This window comes from Podarcis erhardii (assembly GCF_964252035.2).
Source record: "Podarcis erhardii genome assembly, chromosome: 17".
NCBI lineage: Eukaryota > Metazoa > Chordata > Lepidosauria > Squamata > Lacertidae > Podarcis > Podarcis erhardii.
In genome coordinates this window covers 24,853,490-24,881,261 of record NC_138515.1, presented here as the reverse complement: position 1 = coordinate 24,881,261, position 27,772 = coordinate 24,853,490, and the positions used below count along the sequence as shown (strand labels likewise).

The 27,772-nt window shown below is 43.5% G+C and overlaps 1 protein-coding gene and 1 long non-coding RNA gene across 3 annotated transcripts; one reads left to right on the top strand and one right to left on the bottom strand.

Moving 5' to 3' along the window:
- The first annotated feature begins 799 nt into the window (after positions 1–799).
- Positions 800–26,933, top strand: TMEM38B (transmembrane protein 38B). Of its 2 annotated transcripts, XM_081845556.1 has the most exons (6): positions 800–1,161; positions 7,848–8,004; positions 14,234–14,418; positions 16,018–16,105; positions 22,445–22,562; positions 24,467–26,933. In XM_081845556.1, the coding sequence occupies exons 1-6, from the start codon at positions 1,050–1,052 to the stop codon at positions 24,680–24,682; spliced, it is 876 nt and encodes a 291-aa protein (XP_081701682.1). In that variant the 5' UTR covers positions 800–1,049; the 3' UTR covers positions 24,683–26,933. The 2 variants fall into 2 exon arrangements, with proteins under 2 accessions (XP_081701682.1, XP_081701683.1); XM_081845557.1 differs by lacking the exon at positions 7,848–8,004.
- Positions 10,863–24,518, bottom strand: LOC309332584. Its single transcript, XR_014152207.1, has 3 exons — positions 24,416–24,518; positions 20,316–20,398; positions 10,863–13,144 (listed from the first exon to the last, which is right to left on the bottom strand). It is a non-coding gene; the product is annotated as an uncharacterized lncRNA (long non-coding RNA).
- Positions 26,934–27,772: the final 839 nt, after the last annotated feature.

Here is a 27,772-nt window from a genome sequence, read left to right as displayed (position 1 = left end):
CTCAAACACTGAGATCCTGCTCTGTTCCAGTAACAAGAAGCCGAAAGCACCAGCCTGAAGATGACGAGTGAGACCTCGTCGAAACGTCGCCTAGACACCCCAACTTTTACACGGGAAGACACCCGAGGACACCAAAACCTGCATATATATATATATATATATATATATATAAAACACACACATATATATATCACTTCTCTCATATATATATATATATATATATATATATATATATATATATAATTTTTCTGTATTACAGTTTAAAGTACTCATTTTTACATCCTTAAAATATCAATGACTCCCCTTCTTCTCTTTCCATACATATAATAAATCCCTGCATATTTTACAAAAACTATACCGTTCAGTATTCCATCCATCAGAACTTATTTACACTGTTGAATTTATCTTAATGCTGCCAGCGTTTTCAGCTGTACACAGTTGTCACTTCAACTCCAGATGAAAAAAAAATATCTGCACCCAACCTGTGCGTTATGCCAGAACAGAGGTGGCAACCCTAAACTGAAGATCTATAGCAGGTGCAGAGGGGGCGCAGAAATCAATAATTTTCTGCATTAGGATTTGCCACCCCTGTTTCTTCTGCTGCCTGAGGCAGTTGCCCCACCTTCCCCAACGGGAGGAACGGCCCTCACCGCCTCCCGCTCTGAGCATCCCTGCCTGACCGCGCGGCCACCCTCCTCCTGTCCCCGCCCACCGCGCGGCAGCCCGGCCAATCGCCTTTCAATCTAGCGCAACGTTAGGGGGGGAGGGGGTAGTGGGCGGGGCCAGCCTCTGCCCCTGCCCTGCCCCGCCCCCGCGGCGCGAGCGCTCTTCCCGCCCGACGGCGGTTTGTACGGGCCAAAAAACTATGCGCGGGATCCGACTGGGACCGTTCGCGCCCCTTTTTGGCCTGAGGCGATGAAGAGAGAGGGGGCGGAGGGGCCCTTCTAAGCCCCGCCCCTCGCTCGTTTGGCTCTTCTCTCCCTCCCCCGCCCCCCTCACGTTCCCTCTTTAAATCCGTCGCCGGCGCATGCGTGGCGGAGTCCGCCGCCATGGAAGAGCTCCTGGGGCAGGTGGCGCTTCGCTTCTCCCGCCTGCCCATGTTCCCTTTCTTCGACCTGGCGCATTACGCGGCCTCCGTCCTGTCGCTGAAGGAGCAGCCGGGTGAGTGAGGGAGAAGGCGGGCGGGCGGGCGGGCAGCGGGGATGGCGGCGCCGGAGGAGCCGTGCCTCCTGGGCATGTGCAGAGTGCCCTCCCTTGTGGACGAGCGCGGTTAGCTGCGAGGCGAGGGCTCGCTCAGCTCCTCGCCGCTTTTCTCTTTTTTTAATTGGACGCTGCATGCCCGCACTTTTTATAAAGAAACACAAACACCCCTGTTTTCAATTTATTTTTTTGGGGGGGGGATGGAGATTGGCTTGTTGTTGGGAAAAACGAAAGTAAGCATTTTTTTTTCTTTTTTCTATATTATATTTTCTGTTTTATATTTTAGAATGTTCATTTAAATAACCTTAAAACATCAGTGACTTCCCTTCTTCTCTTTCCATGGTTCATTTTGCATACCATAAATCCATGCATATTTTACATAAACTAAACTAAACCCAGCCACATGGGCGAGGGATAAATAATTAAATTATTATTATTATTAGTTTATGAAATTTAAATCCATACGATTTGGTGACAGACCCATGCATGGTTCGTTGGATGGCTTTGACAGGTAGCCGGATTAGGTAAATTCACAGAGGCTATAAGTCTTATCATTGTATCCTGGAGTACAGCATCCAGTTCTGGGCATCACAGTTTAGAAGGGATGTTATGCAGAGGAAGGTGACTAAAGACATAGGAGCTGACTCCTAGGGGCAAAGGTGTCTTCAGTCCCCACATAAAATATTTGAGTTAATGGGCATTGCCATTCAAATGGTGTATGTTTGCAACACCATGTGATCAGTTATGTGGGGAGGGCTTACGTGGCTCAGCCAATATTTCAATATTGGCACCCACTAGACCAAGATGATAGAGGGTCTGGAAACCAAGCCTTACGAGGAACGGTTCAGGTAGCTGGGCATGTTTAGCATGGTGAAAAGGAGACATGATAGCCACCTCCAGATAGCTAAAGGGCTGTCACATGGAGGATAGCGCAGGCTTCTGTTCTCCATTTCTGGAGGGTAGGACCTGAACCAATAGATTTAAGTGACAAGGAAGAAAATTCTGACTAAATATTAGGAAGAACTTTCTGACAGTAAGAGCTGTTTGACAGTGGAATAGTCTCCATTGGAAGTTGATGGACTTTCCTTCACTTGGGGTTTTTAAGCAGAGGTTGGTTTGGCCATCTATCTTGGATGCTTTGGGGGACGCGGGTGGCGCTGTGGGTCAAACCTCAGTGCCTAGGACTTGCCGATCGTATGGTCGGCGGTTCGAATCCCCGCGGCAGGGTGAGCTCCCATCTTCCGGTCCCAGCTCCTGCCCACCTAGCAGTTCGAAAGCACCCCTAAGTGCAAGTAGATAAATAGGTACCGGTTTATAGCGGGAAGGTAAACGGCGTTTCCGTGTGCTGCACTGGTGCTGGCTCGCCAGAGCAGCTTCGTCACGCTGGCCACGTGACCTGGAAGTGTCTGCGGACAGCGCTGGCTCCCGGCCTCTTAAGTGAGATGAGCGCACAACCCTAGAGTCGGTCACGACTGGCCCTGATGGGCAGGGGCACCTTTACCTTGGATGCTTTAGCTGAAATTCCAACACTACAGGGGGTTGGGCTAGATGACCCTTGGGTCCCTTCCAACTCTACAATTCTATGATTATGCCAGTGACTGTTAGCAGTGTTTGTTGTATGGAAGTCCATACTCAAAGCTAATACACAACAATGCCTGTTTCTGAAGAGCAACTGTTGCCTTCATCTCCTGCCTGTGTGCTTCTCATAGGTTGGTCACTGTGAAAAAGAGGATGCTGGACCTGATAGGCCTTTGGTGTGATCCAGCCGGACTTTTGTTCTAATTGGAAGTAACAACAGTGCTTCTGATCATGTGTAGAGTTACTTTCCCCCCTTGCACCAAGGATGGGGAACCTGTGACAACTCCAGGTGTTGTTGGAAGTTGGGGCTTCCATCATCTGCAACTGTTGGTCATACCGGCTGAGGCTGGTGGGGGTTGTAGTCAAAAACCTGGAGGACACCAGCTTGAGGAATGGTACCCTGCACTTTGAGAATATAATCAGCTCATGTATCAAGAAGAGTGGTTGCCAGAGGTTAATTTTGTGGCTAGGTTCAGACTGTCCTAAAAGCTTTTATTTATTTAGCATTAGCAGGTTCTCAGGGTGGCTTACGAAAGTTAAAAATAAAACCAATGGAAATACCACAATTTAAAAGCAGCTGGCAGAATTAAAGCAAATGCCAAGCCGCGCGCACGCACACACACACAAAACCATCCAGGGTTTTTTAAAAGGCTGGCAAAAGCCTGTTGCTGAAATGACACAAATACGACTGGCTTAGTGCTTTGGCATAAAAGCAATATGCAGAGTGGATTTGGAGTGTGTATGGAGCAGATTTGACTAACATCACATATCACTGAATGGATTAAAGTGATGACTCTTATTTTGTTATGCTGTGCTTTCTTTAATGAAATTCCAGGTAGCACTTGTCAGGTGTCTGGTAATTTGTTCAGGTACTGACCAGTTCAGACCTGCTTGGCTTCAGCTAGGTTGTTGCTGCATCATGTGGCTTTAGGGTCTGAACTGGTTCAGGGCACAAGTTGTGAAACTCTGTAGTGCAAGGATGGGAAATCTGTGGCTCTCCAGGTGTTGGGCTACAACTCCCACCATTTCTGGTTGGGGCTGATGGGAACTGGAGTCCCACAAGAGCTGGAAGCCTGCAAGTTCTCCAACCATGCACTGTAGAGTCTCATAATGTCTGCCATGGACCATTTCAGAACATTTAAGAGGGTTTGAAATCTCTCTTCAGAAATTAAAAACTGGGTCTATACTGGGGATAGCTGAGCATGTCACACACACATCAGTCTTCCCCTTGGCCCATAATAACCCTCACGATTATATACAATCATGGTTGTGTACTTGTATACAAAAAGATCCCTTTCCACGACACTCTGTTAGTGCTGTTTTCATCTTGGGCAACTGTTCACCATGGCCTTGACTCTCAACCAGTACTGTTGAGGCACCTCAGCCTCAAATAGGTGTGTTTAGGCAGACAAAAGGAAGTACTATGTGACTTTGCTTTGGTAGTGTTGAAAACGCACCGCATTTGCCTGCATTTTGCAGGAGTGGAGCTGCTATAGGCAAATTCTGAATGGGGGAAACAGTGAAAGGGATATGCTTCTACGGTATAGGCGCACTTACGTGCGGCTTCTCTACTCAGAATCCTTCAGCTGCTTTCTCTCATTTTGAAAAAGACAGAGCTGTGTGTGACATGAAGTTGGCCCCTTAGCAACCTTATCTTCACCACTTGGCCGGAGCACACACTGCATGCCTTCATGATGTCTCATCATTAGTGGGGTAAACCCAACTGACAAGACCATGTTCAGACTGATGATACAAAACACTAAATTTAGTTCATCATTCTACCCACAATATAGCTATAAATGGCAACTTTAAATGGCAAGCCATTGAAACAGCATAACAGTATAGTAACAACATGCCCATGCTATAATCATTAACTTGAATTTTTGGACCCACAAATAATGTGCAATGTTCCTTTCCTCCGAGGAAAAAAAATACGTCCAGGGACGTATTTGCAGCACAGTCTTACATTGGCTTTTACACGTTGTGGCTTCCTCATAGAATCCTGGGAATCAAAGCTGGAGTGTAGGGCTGGGAATCAAAACTGGAGTGTAGCTCTAGACTTCGGAGAGACCTGGGAATGGTGCTAATGACATCTCCCCCCCCCCCAAAAAAAAACCACCACACCAGGTCATGGCCCAGTCCTGCTTGTGGTGAAAATGGCATAGTGGCTGTTGCCCCACTGCTGCTTTGGTGGCAGTGCTTCTCTCCACCGGGTGCCTGGACATGCTGCAGTGATGAATGGTGGTGGTGCTTTTGAATGGGAGCCAAGCTCAGTTCTCATCCATGGTGAACATCTGTCATCTTAAGTTACTCCAATGCAATGCTTGGCTCATAGATCTAGTTGGGCAAGGCTGGTATAGAGAAGGGACGTACCATAAGAGGAGGGATGCGGGTGGCGCTGTGGGTTAAACCACAGAGCCTAGGACTTGCCGATCAGAAGGTCAGCGGTTTGAATCCCCTCGACGGGGTGAGCTCCCATTATTTGGTCCCTGCTCCTGCCCAACCTAGCAGTTTGAAAGCACGTCAAAGTGCAAGTAGATAAATAGGTACCGCTCCAGCGGGAAGATAAACGGTGTTACCGTGCGCTGCTCTGGTTCGCCAGAAGCGGCTTAGTCGTGCTCAGCCAATAAAGCGAGATGAGCGCCGCAACCCCAGAGTTGGCCATGACTGGACCTAAAAGTCAGGGGTTGCTTTACCTTTACCTACCATAAGAGGCATAGGGGGCCAGGGAGGAAGACCAAAAGCTGAAGGGGACCGGAGACTCAGGCCAGCTCGCTGAAAGTGGCAGACCAGAGGACCAGATGCAGAAGGAGCTGGAAGCACAGGGGGTGGTGGTGCTCACTAGACCCCTTTGGAACAGGATTGCCTATGGCTTAACGATGCATCAGCATCACAACCATGAAGTGAGCATAGGAGGAGCAGCAGGGAGAAGTTATCATTGTTTGCACCTGTATAATTTTGGACATTAAGGCATCATTCTGGAAGTCTGAGTTTCCTGGTCTCTCTGGGAAGGTGAAGTCTTCACTTGTTGCAGGTTTTATCTCCAAGCAAGAACAGCAACTAATCCACTAGCCCCTGTTCCTCTGAATCTGGAGCATCTTCCTGATATATATCAAAACATCTTTCTCAATGCCTGATTTTATTTTATTTTTTGGGGGTAGTGGAAATTAGACTTATGGAATATGTGCCTGTCTTCTGACCTCACAAATCCTTGTAAATATATACTTGTGAATAGGGCATTTGGACTTAATATCTTGTGCTACAGACTTGTAATTAGGTATATCTGATAGTTCATCCAGATAATTATCTCCCTTGTCAAGCACACAATTAAGCTTAATTAACTGCAGCTTTAATGCTAGAAGGAATATTGATGGGTTCTCAGCACTAATATTCATTGTAACATGCAGTGCAGATATTAAAGCATCGCAATTTATATTTGGATATTGCTGATACACACTAAGTTTAATTTGGCTTAACAAAAGTAATTCCAAAGAATTAAGTTGCATGTGCACCTACTAACTGGATCCTCATTTTTTGATATGAATAGTGGCTACATCTAATTACTTGTGGATTACTCAAAGCAAATCACTTGATCATTTCTGTTTTCTCCCATTAAAATTTGCTTTTCCACATAATACCAGTTTCTTAACTTGCCTGCTTTCTTGTGCTCATACTATTGTAAAGAAAGCAAGTTTTTTAAAATTGAAATAGTATTGCATTTGCAGTGGTAGAATGTTTTGTAGAGAGCTGGAGCTGGGTTGGTCCTTTTGAATGAAGCCTTGCACCTGTTCTGGTGCCATGATGGTTGCATTCAGTGTTATTACTTGGACCATTGTAAATGTATCTTCTGTTTTTGACATTCACGTAGTAGCTGATTGTTGAGGAGTCTTTATGCTTTGCACAGTATTTCATCATGCTCGATAAGTACATATTGAATAGTTACAGGTAGGTAGTCGTGTTGGTCTGTTGTAGTCAAAACAAAATAAAACAATTCTTTAATATAAAAGAAGTGTGCAAGCACACGAAAGCTCATACCAATAACAAACTTAGTTGGTCTCTAAGGTGCTACTGGAAGGATTTTTTTAATTTTACATATTGAATGTGGACCATGCTTGGAACAACCTTGCAAACGAAGTTCATAACAGCTTTTTTACTAGTTGACTGCAAAGACTCCTGTGCCGGTCATTTGTGGCCTAAAAGAAGGCAGGGGGTGGAAAACCTTTTCTGCCTTGTGGCCTGGAGTCGGTCCTTCATGCCACAAACAATCAAACAAAAGTCGTCTTATAAGGTTGGCTTAGAACCCAACAAGGAGGCCAGTTAAGGAGAAATCTTAAATGACATAAATGGGGTTGACAGTGCAATTTTAAGTATGTTTACTCAGAAGTAAGCTCTACGTTCAGTGGGATTTGCTCTCTCAAAGTGTTCTTAGGATTGTGACCAGAGATAGTTTATTCTGTATGCTTTAGCTCTGGGTGGGCAATGGGTTTATTGGCTTGGATCCAAAGGTGAATGGTCAGGCCCTTTTGCTTTTGCAAGGCACCCCCAACCAAATTCTTCTCATTTCCTTATCCTGTCCCATAGACCCCTGTTCTCCAACTTTTGCTCTTTCAAAGAGTCACTTGATCCTTAGGGTCATCTTTTGGAAATTTGGGCGGTGTTATATCAGGAAAGACACAATGACGGGTCATACTCGTGATGCCATTTCAAATACTTTGGGCAGCATCCAACTTCATTCACTTTATTCAGTAATAAGAAACACACTGAACTAAATAAAAATCCATTTATTTCAATGGGTTTGCTCAGAGTATGGCTAACATTGGAGATCACGCTTTATATACTGTTTTCCTAAATAATGCTTAACCCATTTTGGTATTTCTTGGGCGTGTGAAGTATATTAATGAACTACATTGATAGGAACAGTGGTTCCCAAACTTGCACCCCACTGGATGACCTGAAAATTGCTGAGGGTGGTGGTTGGTGCTGACCAGTGATCAGGTTTTTGCTCTTTCTGTAGAGATTAAAGGTGAGACGTTTGAACTACTTACACTTCGTCTTTTCTACTGTTCCAGGAGCAGTTGACGTATCATACCGCAGCCCAATTGCATGCTGGTTTAGCGCAATGCTTTACTGTTTTGGTGGCTCCATTTTATCTTCACTGATGCTTGCAGAACCTCCAGTTGGATTTCTTGCCAACACCACAAATGTCTTACTTGCCTCGTCAGTCTGGTAAGCAGCTTTTACGATGAAGGATGTTGCCTAAAACTTAAATCTGTGCTCAAAGTCATGGAATGCAGCTTCAGAATTTTTAAGCTGCCATCTGATTCAAGAATCTAGGTCAGTTAATTGTGTGAGTTTTAATAGATTAAATCTGCATAGTTTTGCATATGAATGAATAAATAAAAATATTCAGGGCCCAAGATAATTGGGTGTCTGCAATTGGTGGTTTTAAAATATGCTTTTTAATACAAGCTGTTGTCTGGGCACCTCGTTGAAAAAGGTTTTTATTCAGTTTAATCAATTAGTTAACACAGTGTTGCACCTGTAATTAGAAACTGTTTAAATGCTAAAAATTGGGTGTTTATATAGACATGCATAAAAAGGGCACTTGCCACAATATGTACATATAGTTATTTTGGTTCATGGTGTAGCTTGGGGAAGGTGAATAATCTGCAGGTTTTCCTATATAGTGTGCTGTTCACGGTCCTGACTGGCTGATCCCTGTGAAGTCAATAACCCTCTTCTCTTATGTGTCCCCCCGCCCCCATACTGTTTTACATGGTTTTTATTTTTAACAAAAGAGCACTGGGTATATGTTAGATTGACTAAAATAAAACATTGCAATAAAGAAAAAAACCTTTCTCAATTGTGGGATTAGACCTGTTACTTCAGAACACTGGCAGGTACGTCTGTCTTTCAAGAGGAAATGGGGCTTACCCTGCTCAGAGTAAAAGTTACTGTTTTCATGTTCATTTTGAATGCCGTCATCGATGCCTTTCTCACAAAGGCTGCAGTCTTAGTTACTTATTTGAAATTCGGCAGGCCTTGGCTTCTAGGAAGTACAGTGGTGCCTCGCAAGACGAAAATAATTCGTTCCGCGAGTGTCTTCGTCTAGCAGTTTTTTCGTCTTGCGAAGCACAGCCATTAGCGGCTTAGCGGCTTAGCGCTATTAGCGGCTTAGCGGCTTAGAAAAAAGGGGGAAGGGGGAAAAACTCGCAAGACGTTTTCGTCTTGCGAAGCAAGCCCATAGGGAAATTCGTCTTGCGAAGCGCCTCAAAAAACGGAAAACCCTTTCGTCTAGCGAGTTTTTCGTCTTGCGAGGCATTCGTCTTGCGGGGCACCACTGTATAGATCAGATTGGGCTGCTTACCTTGGTGTCTTGCTGCGTAAATGGAAGCCAGTCATTCAGTTTACCGCATTAAGATTTGCATTTTTGTGACTATTAGAGCCACCTTTCCTCCAGGGAGCTCAAGGTGACATATATGGTTCTCCCCCTGCCCCTTTTATCCTCGCAACAACCCTGTGAAGTAGTTTCAGCTGAGGAATTGACCCCTGGTCTTTCAAGTCCTAGTCCAGTACTCTGAACGCTACACTTCTAGTCTTTCAGAACATTGGAGTTAGGAGAAAGACAGAAAATTGGTACGTGCAAACTAGTAATTACTGTGAGCTAGATTTGTCCTCCATGAGAATTTCCAACTAGCTGTGAGGCCCAGTAATCGGACTTAGCAGTGTTCGTAACTGGCACAGAACAATATCTTTTTATGTGTGCATAAAGTACATGTTGTTCCTTTTCGGACTTTTTCCTAATTAGTGAAGCTCATTAACAGTTTTGAGTTGGGGTTGAATTTATGAATCTCAGCCCTTCTTTAGCTGCCGTGACATGAGCTGTGGAATGGATGCAACTCTCTTCCACTGTCTCTTAACCCAAATTTGGGTGGGGCGGGATGAATGCTTGTGGGGTCTTTTTTTGGGGGGGGGGTGTTTTTCCTTCACTATAGTAGTTTCTCAGTTTAAGCAGTACTAACATCATCTTATTAGAAGTTCATCGGTATGAGAATGTGCTTTGATTTAGGTCGCCATTAATCAGAATAATTGGGTCTCCTGGCCTGAAAAACAAAGCATGCATTTTCTGGCTCAGACACTAACTTTTCTTCCATAAACAGAACAGAGTATGTGTTCATGGAATGGCCTTTTGCTTCCCTCTGCAGCCTGCTGCACCTTGCCCCCAAACCCCCGTCCCTATAAGTTGGGTGTCCTGTTAATGAATGAGGTAGTTGGGTGACAATGTAACCCCTCCTCAGGATTCAAGTCCATGTGTTTACCGTCATCCTATACTTGTCCTAAAATCCAAAAATCTCATTATGAGATGCCATTCTGAGCTGTATCCATTGTTTGGAAGCTATAGGGAGGTATAGTCGAAGCTGCTTTTCAATATGCAGCCTTATTAAAATTAACTGATTGATTGATAAAACACTCCAGTTATTCAGGCAAATTAAGGCCAAGGAAAAAATAACTTCATTGCCTTGTTTCTTGCTATCATACTTAAAGGATGCCACCATCCTTAATAGGATAGCTTGAATGTATATTCATGCACCATCATCTCTACTTTAAGGTGCATCTATTAAGATCAGAATCAGTTTTCCTAAAGCGTTTAGGGAAGCTGGGTCGTCGTCCCCCAGCAAAAAAACCCCTACCTGCCTTGCTGGTGTATTTGGGATGTACAACATACTGATTTTGTGCTATATACATCATGAGGAACTCCTGTTTTTTCTTACATATAGAATGTACCCATGCAGAAAAACAGTGGGGTTTTGTGCCCCCCCCCCAGCATTTGTTTCTGGGGCGCCATCAGGACCCCAAGCTGAGTGCTAGCCACCTCTGGTGCAAGGGATTCTATCTATATGACCTTGGTGAATAACACTGATAATCATTATTAAAAGTAAACATGGCAAATGCACTATCAGGGTCCCGTTTTCTGCAGTTGAATCATTTAATATATCTGAGAAGTAGGTGTTTAAACCTTTCCCCTCTCATCCTCTGAAAATGCTGCACAAGGAATTGGATTGGAGAAGGTGCAGCCCCTTGATGTGTGAAGTGCTGTGTGGATGCTTCCTTCAAAATAGAAGGAAAGTTCTGAAGATTGCTGTCAGATGCATCACAGAACAAACCAAGAATCCAAGTGACAAGTGTGAAATGCTTTGTTTTCACTCAAGCCTTGTTTACATTTACACGTTGAAGTATGAGCCCTATCGACTTCAGCAGCTGACCATTTAGGAATGTTGTTATTGCGTATAAAAAATACAGCCGACTTTAGAATTGTGTAGAATGCTGCCTCTGTATTGCATAAAATCTGAAATGAAACTTTCCCCCTTCACTGGGAGAAAAAAAATTCCATCAATAAGAGAGTGGCAAATTAAATTTTGTGAATATATAGTTCTGGCAGCGATAAGAGGACAGTCAGATAAAAAACTGATAGAAGAGTGGGATTGTGTAAAGGAGTACATGAAAAAACATTGTTCTGGCATAAACATATTGATATGCAATGAATGAAGTTTAAAGGGTAAAGACAGGGAGAAGTTGGGTATAAGAGGTATAAAGGCAAAATATTATTGATAACACAACAATTAAAATAAAAGAGAAAGAAGGAAGTCATACACAAGTGGAGGGAAGTCAAGATTTGTGTACTTTTGGGTTTTTTTTTGTATTTTAGGTTGATATCTTTTTTGTTTGCTATTTCTCTTTTTTATGTTACTTTGATGTTGTCTATTCTGTTTGCTTTTTGCTTTTTGTTATTGTAACTAGCAATAAAAAAATAAAATAAAAATAAAAGAAACTTTTTCCCTTCACTGAACAAGCCAAGCTAATAGAGATTCTGATATGGCTGTCAACTAGTGACATCTACTGGCACCTATGGGAAACATCTATCTGCATTCTACAAGAGCCAGTCTTATTTATTATAAATGCCTGATTTGAATACTATATACTATTTCCTCCTCTGACTAGGACATAATGAGGAATCTGCTGTTCTTCCTATACAGCAGAGGCAATTATGCACATGCAATGCATGAAAGGAATGTTCCTCTAGAGTTGTGAAGGCCCAGAAGAAAACTGGAAAAACAAAAGCTGGCTGTTCCCCTCCAATTCTTCTTCTTGTGTCCCCCCTCCCTTGGGAAAAAAAAAGGTGTATGGTAATGAGCAAATATTGTGTAATACCACTTCTCTAATGAGATCAAAATCACCACTGAGCAGTCTCCTAATTTATTATAGATCCCTGGCCAGCGACTAGTTTTACAGGCAAATTTGAGAGAGGGTGGAGAGCGGCGGTTCAGACTACCCTGTGTGGTTCGCCAGACTGTGCTGTCAAACAGACCCACAGAGAAACCACTTTTCCCACCTGCTCCTATCAGAGTTAAACACTCAGATATGTGAGCCTAGGTGCCAAATGGCTCCTTAAATGTCAAGTTGCCATTTTTCAATACAGCTTTTTGGTTCCTGAAATCCGTTCTGATTGTGCAGATAAAATATAATGGATAAAATTCTGCAGGATGTGTTACTCGTGTGTAGAAACAGGCAAGATCCAAGGATCTTCAGGCATGCACCTCCAGGTGGTGGAGACATCAGGTGCCATCCTGGCACCCGGGCATCTTCACCTGGTTGCAAATGGCCAATAGTCAGGTGCAAAGTGCAGAATTTCAAACAGTGGCTCCTATTGCTTCTTAGGTGGCAGCTGGATCCACTGGTGTTTCCTAGGAGGGCCGGTCTAGCATTGCAAATTCCTGTTGAAGTTTTTTGCACCAGGGTGCTAGGGAAAGATCTGATTCATAAGCAAAGATAATTTGACCTGTCTGAAAAAAATACCCATCTTGTACAATGTTTCCAAATGTAAGTTTATTTTTAAAAAGATTTTCACCCAGTGCACCTGCTGGAGGTTAGGGAGATTCTATTGTGTTAAGACAAGTCACATGCCAAATTGAAGCCCTGCGTATTATTATTATTATTAAATATAGATGTTAAGAAACGTATGTGGATTCTGAGAAGGGGAAAAGCAAGGTCCATACAGTGAAGTCACAACTGTTGGCTTGCAATAATAAAGCATTCCTGTTTGGATTGAAGAAGGCAGAGATGCTTGGCCCTTTGAGCTTCCATTGGCACATGAGCAGGAATCTGAGGAAGGCTTATACCTTTGGCACGCTGTTGGAGAGAGATGGGAGAAGGCTGGTGAAACCTGATGAAGAGATCTCCTCTGATCCTGACAGTAAACCAGCAGCATCTCTTTTCACTCTGTGTCAGCCGACTTGCTTGATTTCCAATCAGATTTGGCAGTGGGAGGGAGATGGTAATGAAAATGATGTCTCTTTGTTAAAGGAGCCTGTAGAGGCAGAGGCAAAAGGGGAGAGCAATAGATGATTAGGAGGAAGCGAGTAAAATGCTGCCTACCAGGCCTTTATTTATAATTGTTCAACCTTTGTGCTGGGGTGGAACAGTGAGGGAATATATATATCTTTCAATAAGTGAATGGGAGGGAAAGATTGTTCAGAGCTAGACAAAATGCTCATGTACAGTGGTGCCTCGCAAGACGAAATTAATTCGTTCCGCGAGTTTTTTCGTCTTGCGATTTTTCGTCTTGCGAAGCACGGACTTTGGAAAAGCTTCAAAAATCACCAAAGTCTTCAAAAACCTCAAAAAAGGCTACCACACCGCGTGCTATGAGTTGCTCCTCGAAGTGAATGCACGGTTTTAAGAAAAAGGAAACAAACTTGCAAGACAAAGGAAACAAACTTGCAAGACGTTTTCGTCTTGGGAAGCAAGCCCATAGGGAAATCCGTCTTGTGAAGCAACTCAAAAAATGAAAAACTCTTTCGTTTTGCGAGTTTTTCGTCTTTCGAGGCATTCGTCTTGCGAGGTACCACTGTAATTGCCCCTGCTCCTATAGGTATGTGGAGAGAGTTACTAATGCAATTGCAGCATTGGTGAATGCATGTTTCGGGCTCCTCGCCTATTTTCCCCAAATTTGGGAGCTTTAGGAAAATGCTGTATTTGTACATTAGAAGTGTAATATTAAGAGGATACATGTGGACTAGACACAATGGATGTGACTTTTTTTAATGCTATATACTTCTTTAAAATGCCAGATCTTGATATACCACAAAGAATGAGGTGTTGGGGTATGTTTTTTTTACAGCAGTTGTGTGTGTTTGTTTTTAACCAAAGAGCAGGGAAGGAGCCACGTGCCCACAATTTCAGCAGCACGCTGCATGTTCACATTTAAACCATAGTTTAGTTTAACTATGGTTTAAAGTGACTGATAGCCGTAATACTACAGCGATTTCTTAACATCTAGCTTTTTTCTTTTTTTTTTTTTAAAAAGCCTTTATCAGTTTGTTTCATTTTGTCAGCATGCTTCCATTGCAAACATTGCGAAGTAGCTAAGGTTCAAACTTTTCCCCCAATTCTTTAGGTATCTTGTATTTTATTGTCCGCGTGATCTAGCCTACCGCTGTTTCTGTTTTCTACCTATACGACTGCTGCTTGCAGGGATGAAGGAAGTGACTAGAACATGGAAAATAACTGGCGGGATTGCACATGCACATCAGCACTACAAAAATGTCTGGTTAATCATGATAGTAGTTGGCTGGGCCAGAGGTAATGTATAAAAAATAATATATATATATATATTAAAAAAACATTTCAAATTTTAAGGGAGAATCTCAAGGACAGTGGTTGCTAATCTTTTGGGGGGCTATGGGCTGCACTGACACATAGTGAACCCTCTGAAAAAAAAAATCAGTATTGTCAATTATTATTATTTTAAAGGACACTGGGGCAGCTCACAAAAATCATGGGCATTTCGGGTGACATTTTGGGGGCACAAAAATAGGTGTGTACATGGCTTGTGTGGATTAGGCACCACTGTTCTATGAAATGGTATTGCATCCGGGGCCACTCTTAGAAGAAAAACCAATTTAAATCCATCCTGTTAATGTGTTCTTCCCCTCCCACTGCCACCCCATTCTTGGCTGCTCCTTAAGAGCTCAATCCTGCTCAAGTTTAGTTCCATCCTCCAGAGGAAAAGAACTCGTGCCTAAGGTTTCAGCCTTCATCACATGCTGCTGTTTATGTGGCCTCTGAATAAGATGTCCCTAGTTTCAGTTTTACTGGCAAATGCTGTTCTTGGATGAGAGCCACTTATAGGTGCTCTCATTTTATTACGGAATTCCACCTCTGCCAGGTATAACACTAGCAGGGGCATTTATATTTCTACGTCAACTCCGACGGAGGTTTGCCTAAAGCTCAAATTATAAGACGGCAATCCATAGGTAGGAGATGGGGAGGTCAGCACGGTGGACGTGAGGGCGGGGGAGTGTTTTTGTGCTTTTTCGGCCTTTTTTAAAAAAGTAAACATTGGAATTGGTGGAAAGGGAATATACTACAGCAGCTCCAGTTTGGTTTAGTTACATATAACTAAACTGCTAGCTTTCACACCCTCTTCTATTCACCCTCTTTTGGTGAGAGCTGACAAGTGATGGGTGTTTCAAAAAAGGCACAAGAGTTGCAATCATAGTGTTTAAAAACAGAACACTGGTTTGTCCCTCCCCTGCCAGGTCCCAGTAGGCTAGCCAGAGGTTTTTTGTAGACTAATAACTTTTGCGAGACTTTTATAGGGCTGGACTACTACTTCCATGAGTTTGGTGTCTTTCTTCTGGAGTAGTCACAGGGAAGAGTGGAAGTCATTCTATGAGCCCTTAATGGGTGCATAATCCCTGTGTTGCTATTGCTTTGTAAGCAAGAAGAGATTTTGTGCTTAACTGCAGTAAGATATAGGAATCTTTCTCTCTTGAAGCATTTTTTTTACTAAATGGACAATCACAAATTCTAAGCTCCAGTGTACCAGGCAATGTTGGCTGCTGCCTCCATTATTATTATTATTATTATTATTATTTATTATTATTAAGCTTTCACAAAATTTAAGATCCTTGTTGAATTAATCCCCCCCCCCTGAAATATTAGGTGCTTGCCCCTGACAATAGGATGTTTTCAAATGAGTATCAAATTGAGGATCCAATTTCAAAAACTGTAAAGTAGGTCATTCCATTTGTGCCTATAACTTGAGGGCCATATCCTGCTCCTTTTAGAAAGGGACGTGAGCAGCTTTGCAGTTGTCCTGACTGGAAGCAGAATTGAGTGTCGTCAGATCTTCTGGAACCAATTTTATGCATGTAATAATTTCTTGTTGAATTGCAGGAGCTGGGGGCGGCCTAATATCTAACTTTGAGCAGTTAGTGAGAGGTGTGTGGAAGCCAGAAACTAATGAACTGCTGAAGATGTCCTAGTAAGTCAATGAAAAGCACGTAACAATTGGCACAGTCCTGGGAATATTCTTTCTTTGTATTGAAAGTAGCACTGTATGAGTAGCTCTTCAGTAACATGACTCTTCTATAATAAATTAGTGCGCTTCAAACTTTCTGCCTGGAGGGAGAACTGTCCGTGCCAGTTTGCTGCTGAGGAACCCCAAAATATCTGCTACGAAACTGTCACATGTTGTAGTATTGGTTTCTAGAAAACCTATTAGTTTTGCTCTATATGAATTGGGTAAAAAGATAAAGGTAAAGGATCCCTGACAGTTAAGTCCAGTCGCGAATGACGCTAGGGTTGCGGCGCTCATCTTGCTTTACTGGCCGAGGGAACCGATATTTGTCCGCAGACAGTTTTTCTGGGTCATGTGGCCAGCATGACTAAGCCACTTTTGGCAAAACCAGGGCAGAGCACAGAAACGCTGTTTACCTTCCCACCAGAGTGGTACCTATTTATCTACTTGGACTTTGACGTGCTTTCGAGCTGCTAGGTTGGCAGGAGCTGGGACCGAACAACGGGAGCTAACCCCGTTGCGGGGATTCAAACCACCGACCTTCCAATCAGCAAGTCGTGGGCTCAGTGGTTTAGACCACAGCGCCATCTGCATCCCTGGGTAGGGCTGGGCAAATACGGAGTGCTAGAGTGCTCTGTATTCTTGTGGTTTGTCACATGAGAAAGTGAGCAAAGCAGTGCACATACAACCACATAAAGATGATGAAGAGTCTATGGCTGCAAGCCACAGCTCCTCAGAAGTAAGTACTATTGACTTCATATGGAGTTCATCTTAAATTACCTGTCTGCACTACTGCCCACAGGGAAGGGGAGCTGAGGAACAAGGCAGCAGAGAGCTTCATTGAAGAGCCCTATGGGGCCTCTCAAGTAAAGACGCTGGCAGCGACTTCCACTGGGGATCACCGTGGCTGTTGACTTGTCCTGCGATCTGCTGCGTTTTATGCCCCATGCCTCTTAGCATTTAAAATGAAGCTGCTAAAAGTGCTCATTCAAAGGTTGGAAGTATAGTGACGACACCCAGCTGGGTCATATGATCACAGAATTGTAGAAGGGACCATGGAAGGGACCATGAGGGTCATTTTGTCCAATCCCCTGCAGTGCAGGATTTTTTTTGCCCAACCAATGACCCTAAGATTAAGAATCTCATGCTCTACTGACTGAGCTATCCCCGGCTTCTTTCCTCTTCTTCCATTCCCAGCGAGGTGATGAAACCCTTGAACAGTTGCCTGGAAGAGGTGATGGGTTGCATGTAGGCTAATAAATAGAAGCTCAGCCTATTCTCTCCCCCCACCCCCCTTATGGTTTCATATCCTGCTTAGTAAACTGAGATTGACAGCTCAGCCCTATACATGCCTACTTGGGGCATGAAGTCAATATAGCTTATTCCTAGGTGAGGAAGTATAGAATTGCAGCCTTAAACAACAGTTTCTGAATTCAGATGTACCTGGAAAACCAGGGTTGTAACAAACCATGACTGAAACTCTAAAAATGCCATCTTGAGTGCAGGATGGGGGCAACAGCATGGGTCTAACTCTCACTCTGTGCTTTGAAAACCAAGATAGATGAAGCAAATATAGCTTCATCAGAACTGGTCCTTTCAGAACCAAACTGTAAAGAGTATAGTGCAGGGTTTCCCAAACTTAGCTGTTTTTGGACTACAATTCCCATCATCCCTAGCTAGCAGGACCAGTGGTCAGGGATGATGGGTATTGTAGTCCAAAAACAGATGGAGATCCCAATTTGGGAAACTCTGGTCTAGTGTTAGGCAGATCAAGTGGGATATAAATAAAAAATAGTCTTTCTTTGACTTTCATTGGCAAGTGTGTTGGCAGCAGGAGTCTAGGGAATAGCTACAGTTGCAATCGAAATTATTCAGCTCCCATTGCAAATCAGGTTTATTATGAAACTTTACAGACATTCAACTGTTTGCAACGAGGGGGGTTGAATAATAGTGAGACTGGAGAAGTGAGCATAAGTTGCAATTTCAGCTGAATTGGGGGAACTACTCGAAGCATCCGTTTGTGTTCAGCTATTTCAATTGCTTTTGTTTGATTTGCTCGTTCCAAACAGCTGAAAGTCTGTAAATTTATATTATAAACCTGATTTGCAATTGGGGGGGTGGGGGGAGGTTTGAATCATTTCGATTGCAACTGTAAATCCTTTTCCTGTCCCACCTACTGATGCAAGGGATTACCGGGTGTGTGGGAATAGGGCAGGCAAACTGAACCTTAACAGCAGGGATAACCTCGTGTGATTTGTTAGGTAAGGGAAATAGTATCAGCCACTCATCTGGTTGCAAAATAAAAGTTAAAACTCTGCTCTTAAGTACTAAACTCTGCCGAGAGCTAAACCTGTTTACCACCCCAATCCTGACACTGAATTGTCTACATCATGGGTAGGGAACCTGTGACCCTTGTTGGACTTTAGTCTCCCACCAGCGTCACTCAGCATGGCTGGGATGATGGGAGTCGTAGCTGTACACCACCCGGATTTGCGCATTCCTTATCCCTAGTCATGCGCAGGAGGGAAATCTTGCCAGGGGTCCTTGCAATGTGTGCCACCAGCCCTGCCTTTTGCTGAACACATCCCCAAAGCACCCTGCCAGTCATAGTGACGGGCGCTTCACCAATGTCTGACAAAACGTCAGCTTCAAAGCAGTAACTGAAATTAATCGGGAACGAAAAGTTCAGGTTTTGTGGGGATGCAAGAGCCTGCTCCGAAGGCGAGCCGCATTAGTATGCTGTTCAGAGCGTGCCTCTGGCGCACGGGGGAATACTGCTTGAGTTACAGCTTTTAGCTCAGGTTTGCAGAAGCTAAATTGGGAATGTTAAATCACTCCCAATTTAACTTCTGCCATGGGAAGTACAAAAAAAAGCTGGAGCAGGCTGTCAGGCCCCAGCCGCTCCTCCAGAGGGGGAAACGAGCTCATGGTGGGCATTTTAAAGTCCCCTTGCCCTTCCTCTCTGACTTCCTGGCAGGGTTTCCTTTGCGGAAGTGATTATTTTGAAAAGACTGCTGCCACTGCTAGTGTGATAAAAGCAGCAGGAGTGCCAAAGCACTTAGGCATCCTGCTTCCAGCCACTATCCTAGGTAATAAAGAATGACAGGAGAGAAACACAGCAATGCAAGCAGAGCTGTTGCCAAAAGTCGGCGTTGTCTTTTCTCCCTCTTGACCCCCCGCTTAGCTTTGTGTGTGTGTGTTTGTGGTATGAGCTGCCTTTTGTTGTTGTTGAGCGTGTGTAGGTTACCTAATCCTTCAGCTGTGAAGAGAAATGCAATTTTTGTCAGTTTAACATGCCGCAGATGTATTTTTTCCTCTCTTAAAGCTATATGCTGGTCAATGCAAGGCAGAGCATTGCATGTTTTTAAGAGGGGAAACTTGAAGCTCATGAAAGGAGAAATGTTTCTCAGGAGCTCCTCTTGCAACAATATCACTGAGTTTAAAAGGAGGCTATACATAGATTGATATTTTCTATTACTGCACAGTGCAATTTAGTTCTGGAGTATACATTGCTCCTAAGGAGAATTTAGGAACTCCTAAGGTCCCAGCTCCTGCCCACCTAGCAGTTCAAAAGCACATCAAGCGCAAGTAGATAAATAGGTACTGCTCCGGTGGGAAGGTAAATGGTGTTTCCGTGCGCTGCTCTGGTTCGCCAGAAGCGGCTTAGTCATACTGGCCACATGACCCGGAAGCTGTTTGTGGACAAGCTCCGGCTTCCTTGGCCTTTAGAGAGAGATCAGCGCGCAACCCCAGAGTCGTCCGCAACTGGACCTAACAGTCAGGGGTACCTTTAAGGTTCCTAAGGTGGGGAACTTGTTTTTCAGCCAGAGGTGGCATTCCTTCATGCGAAACCTCCCCGGCAGACTGCCTGCAAATGCTGAGCAGGGCCAGAGGCAAATGTGGCTAGACTAGAGCAACAGATGTGCCTCTTTTGTATGTTTCGGCCACCCAAAAATCAGAGGTTTCAGCACACACCTCCCACTCCATCCAGGCGAGCAAGAGGCAGTGCCAAAGTTCAGAGACACCTTCCAGCTAGGCAAAGCACTTGAGGGCATGGAGGACAAGCAGTGCAGGGTATGTCCTGGGAAGAAGAGGCCAGGGAGACCGTAGAAAGGACTAGATAAGATGGGTCGGGGGGGGGTTTCTGCCCCACCCCCGGCATGAGGTTACCCACCCCTGCTCTAAGCCACAGTTTTGGGAATTTTCGAAGTGCCTTTAACAAGGGGCCTGCTTCATAGGGTGCTGGCAGAGATCTCCCTGGTGAACCAAGGGGAAAACAAATGCATGTTAAACAATTACTGTATTTTTTGCTCCGTAAAACGCAACTGACCATAAGATGCACCTAGTTTTTAGAGGGGGAAAGCAAGAAAAAAAAAAATTCTGCGCAGAGCATGTAAGCGGCTCTCGCTTTTCTTGCTTTAAACCCTTCCGTCCCTCCTCCCGCTTCGCTGAGAAGCCAGCAGAGCAAGAGCGATAGCTGCGCAGCACCTCTTCTGCTGGCTTCCCAGCAAAGCGGGAGGAGGGATGAAAGGGAGCCCTTACAAGGGAGCGCTGAGCAGAGCCTGTATGCATCCCAGATGTGCAGGCAGGCAGGAGACTCTGCTCAGCGCTCCCTTTAAAGCTCTTGCTGGCTTTTCCCCGAGGAGGGAGAAGGGCAGCTCGCCAGTCCCTTCCCCCACCTTGTGGAAAAGACCCCACAAGCCACACACACACTCCACATGGCTCTTTAAAGGGAGCGCTGAGCAGAGCCTCCCACCTGCATTCGCTCCATAAGACGCACAGACATTTCCCCTTACTTTTTAGGAGGGAAAAAGTGCGCCTTATGGAGCGAAAAATATGATAGCCCCTTTTATGTTCTGCAGAGGGCAGGAGCTTTGTTCTTTTACAATCTCCAGCCATCAACTCACTGGTTGACTTGGGCAAGCTTTTATTCAGTAAGTTTGTCAACACGGCATGCCTGTCTGCAATGTTGCCATGCTACTTTACAGAGATGGTGTAAGGATTAGCGGGATGAATGTTTGTAAAGTGTTTTGAGCAAAGCGCTCTTAGAAAATGTCAAGTGGAAGTAGTGGTAAAGTTTTGAGAAAGACAGGTACATCGTGGTAGAAAACGGAGGAATTCTCATTTCTGTTGTATAAAATCCAGATCTATTTCTTAGCAAGACTAGCAAACAGTTCCCAATGTTGTTGCAGCGCTTTCAACCGATTATGGATTTTTTGGCTGGTTAATCATTTGCCCTTTTTCTGCTCAACAAGTCTCATTGAGCTGTGTTACATGTTAAATAAACCTGTGGGTGGAATCCAGCATTGCATTATCTGCTTATAAAGACCTTTGAATTCTGGGTCTTGGGATTCTTATCAAGTGCTTCCTCCCATATGAAGCTCACTGAGGCTTAAGAGCTGTTTTCAAGCCCTGATTTCAAATTCTTGCATGCTTTCAAGCCAGGCTTTCATAAGAAGCAGAAGCTGCCTTTCTGTTACTGCACCAGAGGTTTGGATCACCTGCCTGCAGTCTATTCTAGAAACCAGGAAGCTTAGTCGGGTCAGAATCGAATGTACACTTCCAGAGTTAATGATAAATACATGATGGCTGGTAAATAAGCCACCATAGCCATTAGAGGGCCATGATAAATTGTGTTCTGGGCTTTTTAGACTCTTCTACAATACTATCTGGAACCAAAGTGGCACATTGGTTGCCCGATGTGAAATTATTTTTAACTTTCCTATCCCACTAAGACAACTAGGTTTTGTTGTCTTTTGGGGAGTTTGCCATTATTATTCTTCTGCTGCTTGGTTTTCCAGGTTTATTTTAATTGTTATGTTTGATTTTACATACATTACTTGATGAGAGGGATAGAAATCACACCAGTAATGTATATATACCACCTAAACAGGTGATTATAAAAAAGTTACTGAGTTAAAAAGTTAAAACAACAACTTAATAAAGGGAGTTTACCACACGTTCTGAGAAGGGATGGTCATCTTTAATATTTTCTTCTTGTTCTTCATTCACCAAAGCCAAAAGAGCCTTGGAGATTGAACACCCGTGCCCCTAACTTCCAGCCAGTCAATGGACGTTTCCCTTCGCCTGCCAGCTAGCTAAACCTTCAGCTGTTTCGTTTACTGATTAGAAGTTTTGCAGCCCTATTGGAGAACCCAAATGCCTCTGGGCCGGTGATAGTGGGAGATCTTGACAAATTAATGAAAACTAACAGCAGTGTTGAGAGATTTACAAACTCTTCTTTGAGGGTGGAGAGGAGATTGAGAAATGATTCCTGACATGTTTTGTGTCTTTCCCCCCCAGCCCTGTGAAAATAAGTTTGATAGGGGCCGTACTCTTCACAATGCAGCACATCTCTTTTCTTCCAGTAGCAAAGCCCAACCTCATGCTGTATTACACCTCCTTCTTGGTAATCACAAAGGTAAGAATTTTGGGGCTTCTTGGTGCTTGTTGTTGTGCTGACATGAGTAACTTACAGGCACTCTAAATAAACTTGTGCATGTTTTTGTACTGATGGTTCCAGTAATGCATCTAATGCTTCATACATTAGATTTAATTGCTCTACAATTACATAAAATGTAGCACTGTGGAGGAATTGCAGCCGGGCACCTTGCAGTAGGAGGGAGAGGGTGGGGAGGCAGTAAATCAGGGGTGAACAAACAGGCCTGCAGTGTATGGAGGTCCTTGCACACGGTGCTTGCATTGTGGTCTGTGCGGGGTGGCCACACCCACTTTTGCCTTGGCCACACCCTTTGATGGTTGACCAAGAGGAAATATGTCCCTTGGGCTGTAGAAGGATAACTGCCCCCCTCCTGTTTAAAACATTTTTTGGGGGAAAATCGGTGAAAATTATGGATGGTGGCGGTAACTAATTAGTCATACCTTGGTTGCCAAACGCTCTTGGAACTCGTACATTTCGGCTCCCAAACGATCACAAACTGGAAGTGAGTGTTCCAGTTTTTGATTTTCGGAAGCCAAACGTCTGGCGCAGCTTCTGCAGCTTCTGATTGGCTGCAGGATGTTCCTGCAGCCAATTGGAAGCTGCAGCTTGGTTTTGAACAGTTCTGGAAGTCGAACGGACTCCCAGAATGCATTCTGTTCGGGAACCAAGGTACGACTATCTGCATCTGTCCTCTAGAAAGGCCAAAAGAACAGAAGGGAGCCCTCTAGGACTGTTTGGGGGAACTTCACTTCTGAAAACCCGATGAGATACTTAATTTCAAGGACCAGTTCACATGACTACTGCTACCCTCTACCAACCTTGGCTGTGGTTTCTCATGTCGAGGACCACTGCAGCGCTCATATCCTGTCCAGGTATGCTGTTTACTAGCCAACTTAGTGGCAAGGTCTACTGAGGATTCACTTAAGCTCACGATATTTAGAAATAGGCTAGTTTTTCCTATGCCTTCAAAAGCTGCTCTTGGGGGTTACAGGACCCCCGGGTAGATTTTGGAAGCACGCAGGAGGCTGGAAGAGGGAGAAGAGAACCTGAAAGTCGTACCACGCAAGCGGGTAGGCATCCCTTAGATGCCACCCTGGGGTTGTATTAATCATCATTCTGCATTTGTTTGTTTGCTTTTAACTAATGCAAACTACCTTGAGCCTGCCAGGTAAAGCAGCAACTTGCAAATGGTCACATTAATTGTTCTTTGTACAGAAGATATCTACCTAGTTTTAGTTCCATAGAATTGTAGAGTTGGAAAGGGACCCCAAGAGGCATCTAGACCAACCCCCCTGCAATTCAGGAATATGCAGGTTGCCCATATGGGGATTGAACCCATGACCTTATGTCTGTGAAATCAGTAGGAACTTTGCCTTCGCTTCAGCCATGTCAGAATTGCATGCTAGGTGATTCTGAATGTGTGTGTGTATATTTACTAGTGAAGATATGAATTGAATTACAGTATTAATGTCAGTTTTAAAAAGTATAACTGTGCAATTTTAAGAAGTAGTGTTTGCTTGCTTGTATGATCTAGGGAGAAATATGTATTGTGTTTGATGTTCTTCCCTTAACTTGGGTCCTGGTTTGTATCTAAAAATGGAAAAATTATTGTGGAATTAGATGAATTCTTATGTATGGGTTGTTGCTCATGGCATCGTGATGTAACATGTATAAATGCAAGGAATAGCACATCAGATAGCCCATAACCATTCCTTCTAATTGCAAGCTTGGGTGATCACATGATGGTCTGTTTGGAAGCAAAACAGGACCACCCAAAAGGAAGCGAGTGGTTTCTACCTGGGTATTCCCTAGGTATGCAGAAGTACACACACCTGTAAATCTTGTTGGAGAGCTGATGCCACTTGCTGTGCTCCTTGTTTCAGGTAATCATGATGCTGACGGATAATGCTTTCACTCCCTTGGCCCCGTTTGAGAAGGTGCTGGTTGGCCTCCTCTTTGGTCTTCACCCGCCTTGCCCTGAAGCTTGTAACAGCGAGGCCAAAGTCCCTTACAATGGCGCCTCCTCAGACTATGACCGCACGACAGCTGGAGAGACGAGCGACAGTGTTAAGAGAAGACATGCCAAGAAAACAGAATAAAAAGCTTAGAATGTGATGTGGGGTGGCCAAACGTGGCTTCTTTGTACATGCCCATAAAAACACGCCCTGTTTTTCTTTTTCCTAATAATGTGAAAGGACAATTGTGTATAAGGAAATTCACGTAGCAAATGGCTTCCAGAAGCATAGTGCAAAGTTTCCTGTGCAAACCCCCATTTCAGTGAAGCTCGCTCAGGCTACATTGCCCACGAACTTTCTGCACTATTGACAACTACTATTGCAACTGCCACATGGCTCTATGTAGCCTCTAAAAATGTATTTTTTTGTAAGCTAGAATTCATACTTGGACAAGATGCATCATGTTGGGTTTCTTTCTATCTAATGTGACTTGATAAAAGAAGAGATTATATTGTGATTTTACTTGTATGAAGAATTTTTATTGTGGTCTTAAAATAGTTTTTCTACTTCAGGAAACAAAATACTAACTTTTAAAAAGCTTGATGAAATATTTTCTGGCACCAGTGAAATGTGATTGTCAGAACTGACTATTTATGTTGATTGTAACTTATTTGGGAGATGATCCAGTAGACCTGAGCACCTTGAAATCTGATGGGTGAGCTTTAAGCATGAGCATTTAGGACTTGAAGGTGCTTAATTTTTTGGCTGAAATGTGTCCTGGTGTTTTCATAATACCGGGGGTTACTCTCCCAATATTTTAATACATGATTTTAATCTAGTTGAGAAATGTGAACATATTTGTGAAAATGTAATATATTCAGTGACTGAAAGAAGCAGTAATTTCAGTGATCAAATTTAAACCAGTTTAATATTCTACCAATTTTATATATATAACAGTGCTTGAGGGCCAATTTTGTAAGTTTTCACACTTGGCTTGAGTCACAAGCAATCTTGTAGCTTTTTTCACAAAATATCCATACAGGGTTTTCAAATCTTTGTACGTTTACTCACTGGAACCACTTAGATATTAAATTATTTGTAAGCATGAGCTTCCTTCTTCCTTGATGGGTTTATGAGACAAAGAAACTCAAGTGCTGTGGATTTTCGTTTTGGGTTTTTCAAACAATTCCACTTAATCAGTCAGAGACTCAATGTGGTAAGAACAGACCCCCCTTCAATACACACACTCTTTTATTTATTGAAACAGATACTGCATACTAGAAAGGTTTTCCCTATATAATTTGGTATATCAGCCTACCTAATGCTAGCTAGCTGTAGACACAAACTTGCACACTGAACCATGTTTCAGATGTTTGCCTGGTACCAAAACACCTGTGTGGTGTTGCCAATCACCTGGCAGGAAATAAAAATAGAAAGGGGCCAACTTCCGGGAGGTCTCCATCCTTTTCCCCAATCACCTGCCCGGCCAGAATACATGGTTTATGGTCTGTATTTGCCTTCATAGGTCAGAAGCTGTATTGCCCTGTTGTAGGATTTAACCTCTACTAGATGATAGCCAACTAGGGGCAAATCCACAATATACCTTTAAAACATATTCAGCGCACATTTAAAACTCTTTCCCCAAAGGCTCATGGGAACTGTAGTTCCCCCCCAATAGAGCTACCATTTCCAGCATCCTTAACAAACTACGGTTCCCAGGATTCTTTGGGGGAAGCCATGTGCTTTAAATGTGTATTGGATGTGCTATGAAGTTATCATGTGGATCTGCCTCAGGTCATAGAGTAGGCCTAAATAAATCAATGGACTTCAGTAACTTTAGGGAAATATTTCATGACATAAACATACGATTTTACAAGTAACTTTACATTGAAAAATAAATTCAGGAAGGCTTTTTTTTAAAGGTTTAATTTCCCCGCCCTTTAAAAATGTAAAGCTAAATTTCTCTCTTAAAGTGGTTTTGTTCTGGGAGAGTGTAATTCATTGGCATATAGAGAACGGGTACTGTTGTCTCAAGTACCCATCTACCATTATACTGAAATTCATTAGGGGGTAGGGCAGCTGAAAAGTACTTGAGACAAACACCAGCAGGCAAGTGCGCTTCCAACCTTTTTGTGCCAGTAAAATCTCTGAAATGTTTTGTATTACTGGGCTGAGCAAGCCTCTCTTTGCTACTAGATCTTTGTGGTGCTGTTGACGACGACGACGACCTCACCCTAGTAATTTCACTGTAGTTCTTTTACACAAACGAATGTGAAAATGTATTTGAAATTACTGTTAAGATATTTACAGTTGTTAGCCAGAAAATGGTCTGCTTTGTATTTGGGTGCAGTGTGCATTTTAAATCCCTGCTATTAAAACGAAATGGAAAAGGAAACCGTTTGTCTCGGCGCCTTTAGCAGTGTGATGGGCAAATAGTGAGCCACACAAATATGTTTTCTTGCTCCATGGGGCGTGTTCCTGTCATTAATGTACTTAAAATTGTTCTGCAATTTTGTCTTATAAATTGCCTTGCGACGTGATTCTGCTAGTCCGGGCTATGAGGTCTGGGGTGGTCCAGGCCATGACGTTTGCTGCCCCAGGAAGGTGGGATATAAATCGAATGAAGAATAACAGAAATAGTGTGATTGAATCTGTTCCGTTCTCTGATGAATGCATTCAGCCCTGAGTGAATGGTAAAAATGCCACTGCTACTGTTCCACACAGAATTAAGCTTTTTTAAAACAGAAAACTGGGTTTGGTTATGGGTCATAACATCTGATTGAGGGGATTTCTAAATATTGAGATTTTAAGCATAGCCCTCTCCTAGTCAAAAGCATTGTAGTAGTAGTCTGATAACAAAGGTCAAACAGACTCCAGGTGCACTTGACTTCCCGTTTAATGTCAGGATATGTGTCGTATTACAAAACAGTAAGTTTCATGTTACCTGGAGTCTGCAAGGCCTCCATTGAGAATTCTGAGGAAAATACAATCTTTGAACAATCTACCCAACAATACTATACTAGCCACTATGGATGTGGGATTCCTGTACACCAACATCCCATACAATGATGATTTACAAGCTATAAGGAACACCATTTCAGATAAAATCACAGTGGACTTTGCTACCAAACTCTGCCATTTTGTCCTCACAACCACTTCAAATTTGGAGATGACCTGTTCCTCCAGATCAGTGGCACAGCTATGGACACCCGCATGGCCCCACAGTATGCCAAC

What these genes read in the sequence shown, in the direction of transcription:
- TMEM38B (XM_081845556.1), top strand. Translation starts at nt 1,050, where the DNA reads ATGGAAGAGCTCCTGGGGCAGGTGGCGCTTCGCTTCTCCCGCCTGCCC. An exon ending in AGTAGTTGGCTGGGCCAGAG is followed by an intron (nt 14,419 to 16,017) that starts GTAATGTATAAA and finishes GTTGAATTGCAG; the next exon opens with GAGCTGGGGGCGGCCTAATA. An exon ending in CCTTCTTGGTAATCACAAAG is followed by an intron (nt 22,563 to 24,466) that starts GTAAGAATTTTG and finishes TCCTTGTTTCAG; the next exon opens with GTAATCATGATGCTGACGGA.